This window comes from Apis dorsata, unplaced genomic scaffold (genome assembly GCF_000469605.1).
Source record: "Apis dorsata unplaced genomic scaffold, Apis dorsata 1.3 scaffold_206, whole genome shotgun sequence".
NCBI classification, from domain to species: domain Eukaryota; kingdom Metazoa; phylum Arthropoda; class Insecta; order Hymenoptera; family Apidae; genus Apis; species Apis dorsata.
This window is the reverse complement of record NW_006263490.1, coordinates 115,524-125,934: the sequence shown is the minus strand read 5'-3', so window position 1 is coordinate 125,934 and position 10,411 is coordinate 115,524. Positions and strand designations below refer to the sequence as shown.

The 10,411-nt window shown below is 24.3% G+C and overlaps 3 protein-coding genes across 6 annotated transcripts in view; 2 read left to right on the top strand and 1 right to left on the bottom strand.

Moving 5' to 3' along the window:
• The window catches only part of LOC102672491 ((E3-independent) E2 ubiquitin-conjugating enzyme UBE2O), an 8,426-nt gene extending 6,215 nt beyond the window's left edge, over positions 1–2,211 (top strand). Inside the window, exon 9 of one of the 2 annotated variants that reach the window (XM_006614981.2) lies at positions 1,995–2,211. The gene's annotated coding sequence lies outside the window, so the exon portion shown is untranslated. Of the gene's footprint in view, positions 1–1,018; positions 1,499–1,994 lie in introns of those variants that run through there. The other variant, XM_006614979.2, reaches the window with a different exon arrangement.
• Positions 2,212–2,612: 401 nt separating this feature from the next.
• On the top strand, positions 2,613–5,137 carry LOC102672012. The gene is made up of 3 exons (XM_006614975.2): positions 2,613–2,740; positions 4,732–4,815; positions 4,886–5,137. The coding sequence occupies exons 1-3, from the start codon at positions 2,698–2,700 to the stop codon at positions 5,044–5,046; spliced, it is 288 nt and encodes a 95-aa protein (XP_006615038.1). The 5' UTR covers positions 2,613–2,697; the 3' UTR covers positions 5,047–5,137.
• A 120-nt stretch (positions 5,138–5,257) lies between these two features.
• LOC102671707 (splicing factor U2AF 50 kDa subunit) overlaps positions 5,258–10,411 on the bottom strand; it is a 6,159-nt gene continuing 1,005 nt past the window's right edge. For 2 of the 3 annotated variants that reach the window (XM_006614972.2, XM_006614974.2), the window contains 7 exons: positions 10,102–10,331; positions 9,752–10,012; positions 9,515–9,665; positions 9,364–9,419; positions 6,070–6,351; positions 5,783–5,947; positions 5,258–5,708 (listed from right to left, as the gene is read on the bottom strand). In XM_006614972.2, the coding sequence (XP_006615035.1) occupies positions 5,577–5,708; positions 5,783–5,947; positions 6,070–6,351; positions 9,364–9,419; positions 9,515–9,665; positions 9,752–10,012; positions 10,102–10,331 (1,277 nt within the window). In that variant the 3' untranslated portion in view covers positions 5,258–5,576. The remainder of the gene's footprint in view (positions 5,709–5,782; positions 5,948–6,069; positions 6,352–9,363; positions 9,420–9,514; positions 9,666–9,751; positions 10,013–10,101; positions 10,332–10,411) is intronic. The other variant, XM_006614973.2, reaches the window with a different exon arrangement.

Sequence of the window (10,411 nt, the reverse complement as noted above, 5' to 3'; positions counted from 1 at the left end):
TTTTTTTTTTTTTTTTTTTTTTTTTTTTTTTTTTTTTTTTGATATGTCATAAGTAATTCAATAATAAAATATTTAATATTGTTATGAATAATTGCGGAGAACATTAGTACTTATATGATATAAGTCTTTTACAGTATTATTTATATTTATTTTTGTTTAATTCTATATTCTTCAATGTAATATAGAATATGCTTGTTTATTACGTATTTCTGTAAATTTTAAAATGAATGCATATTACTGGAAATACGAAACTTAATATCCATGAAATGGAATTATGCATTCTGAAAAGGCACGCAACGAAGTAATCGAAGAACGTTCAACGTGTTAAGAATAATAACATATATTTATTTTCTTATACTCGATATTATGTTATAAAATCTTGTTTTATTTATATTATTATGTTTTATTTATTCTTTGTAGTAAGAAAAATCCAAAAATGTGTGTAGAATTTAAAATAATTATTTGTGTATAACTGCCGTATTATTTTGTTGAATAAGTAAAATTTCATTGAAAAATTTGTTTTTAAGTATGATTTACTTCCTAGTACATTTGTATATTTATAAATTGCATTTTTTCCTTTATTTCCATGTTTATATTTATATATTAATAAATGAATAATTTTTGTTACTAGGTAATGTTTAACTCTATTAACTAATTATCTGGCAATATAAATTAATACATTTTATTGATTGTTCAAATAATCATTTCTTTGTGATATTTTTACGGTACCGGATATGTACAGTATATGCGCGACTAAAACATTAATGCACAAATTCATATTCTATAGTCATGCGAAAATATAATTAGTTTGGAAAAAATCGAGTTTACGTGTTAATTATATACGTTTCATATATATATATTTAACGATTTATTTTTTCGTGAAATATTTGTGAAATATATTAATAGCACGGAATTTGCGTGTTAATGAAGAATATGCGATCACATAGTACTGTACATGTCGAAGTGTATCTCTTCTGCAATAAATCAGCAGATTTGATATTCTTCGACCATATTGCAGTGTCGTCAAGCAATTGCCTTAAAGTGCGGCGACTTTGGAATTCTTGCGCCAACAGGGTGCACTCGAGACGGGTACAGAGACGAGAAAATAAAAAAAAAAAAAGAAAACGTATACTTTACGCGAAGGTTTTCTTGAAATTATATGGTGCTGAATACATAAATATGAAAAATATGAGAGGAAAAAGATCACAATGATACCAGAGAAACTACACTTTCTAGAAAATAAAAAATGGGAGAGAGAATGTATTAAGTAAAAAGATAGCTAAACTAGATGAAGAAAAGAACTGGAAGGAAAAAAACGATGCGAGTATTGCCGTTTAAGGCAGAAAGGAGCTTGTTATTGTGAAACGTGATGTTTTTGGAAAGCCTTGTATATGTGCCAGCTATTTCAATTTACATTTTGATGGTAATTATATTCGTAAGTTGCATAGAGCTTTATTTTCGCCGTAAATTACTTTAATATTATATAAAAAAGAAAAAAACAAATGCAATATATTTAATTATTCGAGTCAGCATATAAAACGTCGATACCAACATTTTAAATGCTGTTTCGATATCATGATCCTTTGAAACGCTTTTAAAATATATTGTACCATTTATTTTATAAATTTAATTTATAGATATTATTAAAGATAAAATTTAATTAAATTTTACATATTTAAAATAAATATTTCAAAGGATTAATAAACAATTACATCAAATATCATTAAGATGTTCACTTTAATTATATAATATTTGTTATTTGATATTATATCCAATTTTATGTCATTTTATTTCATATATTATTAGGGAAAGGATAGTTCTTTCATTTCATATTTAATTGAAGATTTTTTCACGTTGGTATCGGCTAATCTAATATTACAACGATCTTGTAATGAGTTAATACTTGTAACTCAGTTTCCTTGATTTTTATTTAATAAAATATCAGTATGCAATTAAAAAATATTAACTGACTATAAATTTTTTCTGTTTAATAGATCCTACCCATACTCACCTGAATCTTCGACCTGCACTCCCGATAATCTGCTTTATATCCGAACCGTCAAATTCCAAAATATATTCTGGATTTCCACATTTCTTTAGACTATTATTCAATATCAAGCAGAAAGTTTAATTGTTAATATTTAAATAGTCTTAAATCAATAGTGTACAATGTCGGATTAAGTATTTTATATAAACTGTGTACATACATTATATTATGCGTGTATAAATTTATTTTAACTAAACTTTTGTTCTCTTTTCATATTTATTTAAATAATTATTTATAATTTAATTTTTTATTTTTTTTATTATTTTTTATCTTCGTTTATAGAAGAATTAAAATAAAATCTGTAATAAAGATGATATAATTAAATATTTACTTATACAAAAATAATTATTCAACAATTTATAATATTTGTTTGCAAATAATAAATTGAAATTTTTAATTAATAAAGTTATGTTTAAAACTTTAATAAATGTTCATATAAAAAATTTCTTTTATCATTTGTGAAAAAAAAGATAAGATTTCTACTTGTTATCAATATTTCTTATCATTACGTTGATTCACACGTTTATATCTATATCTTTATTTTACTCTATACGTGATTCGAATATTATTCATCTAGATATTCTACCTGTGTTTTTAAGTGTTTTTAATCGTATTCGTTTTTTTAACGTGTATATTTTTAATTAAAAAAAATGTGTTCCAAAAAATTATTATGTTATGTTACTATTGGTCTACGTAAGTATATATATTAAATTATATTATATTTCAAATATAATATCCTTAAAATTAAAATTATATATTATTTATAAATAATAATTGCAAATATCTATATCAATATATTTCTGTGTTTATTATATCTTAAATTATATTTTACTAATTTATATAAAAATATAAAACTAAAATTCAATTAAAAATCTTCATTAAAATCTTATATATATAACATATAAAAATAGCAATTTTTATTTTTTTTTTTTTAGTATCATCCTTTTAAAAACCATTTAAACTTATTTTACATTATTATTGTGATGAATTTTTGACAGCAAAATGAATTAGTTTGTGATCTTTAATTAAACGACAAATTTTATGATAAACTAAATGACAAATTTAAGTATTTTTTAAAAAGATAGTATTATTACAAAAGTAAAGAAAATGCTGATACAAAAATATAAAATAGATCAAAAATATAAATATGGAATACATTTTTTGTCCTATGCTTCGAGATTTTAAAATTTGATTTATAATAAAATTATAATTTTATTAATAGTGGAAATTAAAATTATAAAATTATAATATAATAAAAAATAAATGAAATATTATAGTTTAAATTATAGTTATGAGTGATTAAACAATTGTGTACATTTTAAAATCGAAAATATAATATATATATTTTTTTATATTAAAAATTAACATCCATTGTAATTTTGAAAAAAAATCGATACAAGTGTGTTCAAATATTCTATATTTATTTCTTCTGTGATCCATATATCAGAAATAAACAAAAGAAACAAATAGTTTCAAAGATAGAAATAGGATAAAAATATTGAAATTAATTAGCGTCTCCAAAAATCTCCAGAGTGTAAATAAAAGAAAAAGTAACAAATAATAGAAAAAAAATGAAAATAGGAAAAGAATTAACTCTCAGTATTAAAGATTAATTTTTTTGAATAATAAATACATTTTTTTGAATAAAAAAGGAAGAATTACGGATTAACGCCATCTCACGTTTAGATCATCGAAGTTTTGACTTATTATTAGTATAACAGAATATGCAAAGAGATATTCGAAATCGCGTGACGTCACATCAAGAAAAATAATATTATGTGAAAAAACAAAAAATATTTCATTCAATTCGAAGATATCATAGAAAATTTATTAATTATTTGTTTTCTTTATGATATAAAATTCTTTTCCATTAATTATTTATTATATTAATGATTAATAAATTTATAATAAATTAATTATAAATCATCAATAATCATTTATAAATAATGAACGGAAAAGAATTTTACAAAAAAATTAATATAAGAAACTTATCTGAAGTTTTAACCTCAAAATACGAATTTTAAAATACAAAAATTTTGAATAGAATACTTAATGAATTTTCCATGTGGCATTCTCAAATTATTTAGAAATATTTTTTATCCTTCTCGCATAATATTATGTTCCTTATAACATCACACGAATTCAAACATCTTGCATATTCCATTATGCACATAACAAATCGAAGCTTCGGTTATCCAAGAAGTTTATCAAACATGAGACAGTGCCGATAGCCATTTCTATACTATTTTTATTCTTCTTCTACTATTGCTTGTCTTTTCTTTTTATGTATTTCATTTATGATATTCTGGAGATGGAGAATATTGATTTCAATATTCTATTTTTTTTATTTTTTTTCTTCCATTATTTATTCTTTTATATTTTACAAAATATATGTATTTAAAAGACAGTTCCAATTAACTATCAAAAACTTGCAAGAAAAAATAAAATATTTGTCTCATATCATTTTAATAATGATATTTTTATTTTAAAATTTTTACCAAATTTTTATAAAATCATATTTTGTTGCTTATATTGGATATTATTATATTAAATGTATAATTTTTATAATTGTATATTAGCAAAACTAGTATATCATTTAATATTATTTATATATAATTTCATAATTTTGTAAAAAAATATATGTTTTAAAAAATAATATATCTTATATTATTCATTTTGAATAGTAATTATGGGAATCTTTATGGATGGTGTCGAAGCGAGACGTAAAATTTTGAAAGGTCGAAAAACAATTACGAGACGTTATTATTGTAAGTAAAAATGATAATAAAAAAGTATAGAAAAAATAATATATATTAATAATAAAATCAAATTTTTTAGGGGGAACCGTAATACCAGCATGGTCCATAGTACTTTTGATAGGAATCAGTATGTTACTTGCCGGTGGTGGACTTTATGTATTATTACAAAAATTTGTAGTTGATAATGCTGAGATTGAAGAAAGTCATTCATATCAACCTGCATTACAAAATGAAGCTTGATTTATATTAAATGCACACAACATTATTATTAATGCTTATTATATCATTCTTATACTTCAACATAAATCAAATATTAAAATATTAAAATATTTTTACAGAAAAAATTTTATATAAATATATTGACAATTCATTATTTATTTTTATGTAATTCTGCTTTAACAATAGTTCATTTTTTTAACTATTATATATGATTAGTTTATTTTTGTTACTATTGATTAAAAAAAAATGATACCTCTATTTATACAATGGTATCCTTTATATTATTTCTTTTTTTCTTTTTTTTTTTATTAGCAATTTTATAAATTATGAATTACTTTTATATGGTTATATTATCGAAAGATACGTAAATTACAACAATTACAATTATCATTTAATGCATGTATGATTGAAAATCAATTACATTTCATTTTGTACATTTTGATAAAAGAGAATTATTAATTTTTGGACTCATTAGATTATTATTCGTTTAATATATATATTATACACTGGAGTCAATTAGTAATTAGTATGAAAGAAAAAAAACCTATTTTTTAAAATTCTCTGCGATGATATTTGTCAGGATCAAAATATGATGTTACAACAACGCGATTATTGAATTTTCGTCCTGTTAGAGTCTGCTGTGCTTTCTGACAATCAATCACGCTATTAAATTCGACAAATACCTATAACATAAAAATTTTGTTAATATATTATTTAAAATTAAAATAAATTAAAATATTTATATTGAATAACATACTTTCCCACATCCAGGTACATCAACTCCTTCTATAGGTCTGGGTATTTCCACAGATCGAACCACACCATATTTATTACATTCTTCTTTGATGTCTTCTAAAATATCTTCATATTCTTCTTCTTCCATTAATTCTTCTGGTGTTACCATATTTAGCAAACAAAGAACCTATATATAATAAAATATTTTTTTTAATCTAATTTTTTATGATATAATTCAAAAATTATAATTTAATACAAAGATAGACAAATATAATATGCAAATATAGATTATAATTTAAATTATTTTACCTCAGTAGCAGGTCCACTTGTGCCCACCATTGATAGTCCAGGCACCTGAATTTGGACTGGAGCTTGTGCACCAATCATTGGATTCTTGGCACCAACACTAGCTCGTTGAACAATCAGTTTCTTGTCTCCTAACTGCATTCCATTTAATCCAGCAATTGCTTGATCAGTCATTGATACATCAACGTATTCGCAGAATGCATAACCCTTGGATAGACCTGTAGCTGAATCCTTTACTAGATTGAATGCTCTTAATTGTCCGAAACTCATCAGTAACTCCTTCACCTGTATTGTAGAAATTACATTACTTATTTAATCATATAATATTAATATAAATTCATGATAAACTATGCAACTTTTAAATCTACTTATAATTTATATTTATTATAAATTTTATATTTTTCAATACAATTAATATATAATATTAATACAGATATTTTTTATTATTAAAATGTAATAATTACGATAATTAATAATTTAACATGTTTACTGCATATCAAAAATATGAGATTTGACTATGTATTATTTTAAATAGATTTTAAATATCTTAAAAAGTTATGATCTAGATTAATTAGACATTATAACAAATTAATTTTTTATGAGAACGTCTAAATATAATCATAAATATAATTTCATTTTTATAATACTCCAAAATTTTAAAAAATGAAAAATATATAAATTTTAATGTACACAAAAATATAATGTATATAAATATAATGTATATAAGTATAATACAATATATATTGTAAATAATACATAAGAAAAAATAAAATTATATGATTTAAATACGAATATATAATATACAAATATACAAATATAAATATATACATTATATATTATGTAATATAATCAAAATTTCATAATATTATAAGATTTCATATAAAGCAAAACTTATTTATATTTTATACAAATTATATACAATATATTTGACAACTATTTACTTATAATATATAATAATATGTGTAACTTACACATATACATAAAATTTTAAATGTGATTAATAAAAGAATATCTTGAATTAAATATATGATATACAGATAATCATGTTAAATATAATTATATATTTTATTTTATTTGTTAAAATATAAAATTAATTTATATTCAAATTACCAAATTATTAAGATTAAATTTAGTTTGAAATTTAACAATTTTTAAGAAATTAAATTATATCATATGAAAGTTGCATAATCCAAGAATAATAAATTTTTTATAAAAATGCATAAATTATATCTCAAGAATTTCATTTATCATTTTCATTTAATGTCTTTCTTACATACAAAAGTTTTACTCCAGTCTGGAACAGATCTCAATGTTTTGAATATTCTTGCTCTTCAAATGTGGATTTTCCTTATATTTATATTAATTTTCTCTTCAAAAAACATGTACCTTAAGATTACTTACGTCTTTCCATTTCCAAGAAGTACTGAAAACTCTGAAGCAGAGATAACAGCATGTTGCATTCATAAAAACTTATACATCCTCATATTTGGAAATCAAAACTTTCAAATAAATATAATCTATGTAATTTTATCACAAGTTTTCATAATCAATTCAATTTTTTCAAGACATAAAATGTAACCTAACATATCTTAAAATATCTAAGAAATTATATACTATCAAGGCATTCCAATGAAGAACCCATTAGAAAACCATCATATATATATTTGGATATACATATACTACATATATACACTATAATATTTAGAAGATTAAATTATTACTATTTTAAGTAATTACAGAAATAATAAGATTAATTCCTATTAAAAAATCTCCAAGAAATCAATCAACATTCCCTATCATGTTATTAATCCTTGTGAGTAAGCAACACGCTATTATCAATAAAAAACTATCCAATTAGAAAACGCACCATTTACTTAGAAGAACCAAGATCTTCAGAAAGGGGGCTGCAAAAATCGCATAAGCCCAATACGAAGGCATGAAAATGATATAAGTACTTGCCTCGAGGGACTGGGCTAGCCTCTCTCCAGGCAGTGTGGTATTTTGTCATGTTCAGTAGTAGTAGTAGTGGTAGAAGTAGTGGTAGAAGTAGTGGTAGTGGTAAGCAAATGCTTTTGATCGGCGCAACCCTAAGCTAAGAAATGGGGAGAAAGGGCACTGGTATCAGTCCACAGTTACTATATAATAACCAAATGGTTATATTTTTTGTGATTGTATTATTCCAACAATGTATCACTTTAATATCACATTATTAACTTTTCCGACGTTTTTTTCACATTTACCGACTTTTATTTTTCTTACTTTCTCTTTGCACTTTGTCTTTGTATTAATGCACATTACTGATACTCGAACACATAAGTTCGTTCGCGTAACCTGTAAACGTAACAAGGCACAAGGACGAAGAGCTGTAAAGCCTGTAAAAGCCTGTAAAGAAAACAGCTGCAAGAGAAAAGATACTCCTGAAAAGAATAGATGCCAAAAGACTTGGAGCTGTTACCAGATGCACATAAGATTATGTGTTGACCCTGTAATCCCATCAAGACAAAAAACAAAAAAACTGATATGCTAGATAAAATTGATTGATTCGTCTGTTATAATCCTAAAAAATCTTTTTGTATATAATACCACTAGATAAAATCAAACTCATTCTGTAAGAGTGAAAATATGAAGAACTTTCACTTTTAAAGTGATTTTTGCCTAACAATTTTGCATATTTGTTTTGAGTGTAACTACTCCTCTTCTCCCCTCCTATCCCTTCCTTTTTCAGTCACTTATTGAAAAATTTCGTATTCCCTTGGCTGGGTCCACGATGTTCCTAGAAATATTGTAAAAGAAATACGACTGCTGCGACTGCATACCATCTGAATGCTGCAACGCCTCTAACCAATGCCCTAATCACTATCTAATCATGGTATTTTGAGAAGAAATACGAGACGAAATTCTACCTTAGACTTGACCAAAGAAACAAATGGAATTGGAGCCACCTAGCTAAATAAAACCTAATCAACGCTGGAATCCAATGGATACACATACATACCTCTATGGCATTTGGGCAGATGATACCATCTTCGAAAGTTTGATCTCCGCTAAATAGCTAAATACCTATGTAATAATTTAATCCTTTGGTATAACTCACAATGCTGAGAACTAGCATATGTTTAAAGTAATCCTACAGCATTGTTATTACAGCAATGCAGTTGTTTTAATCTCTGATGTCCTTTGTATGTATACTTAATATATTTATCAAATTTTTCATGAAAAATAACAGACATCAGTGAATAAAAACTGCTTCCAAAGGTGTGCAATTAACGAAACTGTGTTATAGACTTGTTTGCATACCTGTTCCTCATTCAAGTAATTGGGTAAACCACCAATGAAGATCTTGTGAGGAGAATCTATAAAAATAAAATATTATATTATACATTACATAACATAAAAAATAAATATTTTAAAGATATATAAAAATATAAAAAGTATGTATACAACATACCGGGAACCGTACCTGGCACGTTCATACTTGGATTATCAGTCATTCCTGGCATTGGCTGATAATCATGTGGTCTTCTTATTTTTAAGCTTTGTCCTTTGAAGTTGATACTATCAAATGCCATAGCTTGTGTTGTTTCATCTATTGAACGGAACTAAAACGATTTTTATGAATACTTTGTTATGGAATTATACAAATTATAAATTTCAAAATTTGATTCTCAAGTAAATTTTGTTATACCTCTAAGAAAGCAAAGTTTTTATCTAAATTGATCTGACATGCTAATACTGGATTTCCAGCAGCTTGAGCAAGACCAGATAGATGCATTTGTTGATTAAAAAACTCCATCATTTCTTCTTCAGTTACACCAAATGGAATGTTTCCTACATAAAGTCTCCTTGCTTGACGAGTTATTGTACTGCCAACAACTGGTACAGCTGCTTGCGGTGTATCTGCCACAATGTTTGCAGGTATTTGTCCTGCAGCTTGCATAGCTTTATACTGTTATAATTATAATTAAAATTGAATAGAAATTTCCACAAAATTTGTTTTATTTATAATTGCAATAAAGTTTAACATATCAACTATACCTGCAAAGGAGTAATATGTTCAAATCCAGGTGGTGGAACATCCCAATAAAGAGATGCTTTTCTTCTTCTAGAACTTCGACTTTTTTTAGGTGAACTACTTCTTTTTCTATCTCTTCGATCTTTGGAACGTGAACGAGAACGTTTTCTACGATCTCTACTACGAGATCTGTGTCTTCTATCACGATCTCTGTCCCTATCCCTATCCTTTTCACGATCTTGACGGTCTCGATCTATAGAAACATACAAAAATTACATAAAAAATACATAAAAATTTATATTATATATTTAATATAAATAAAAAAACTATATT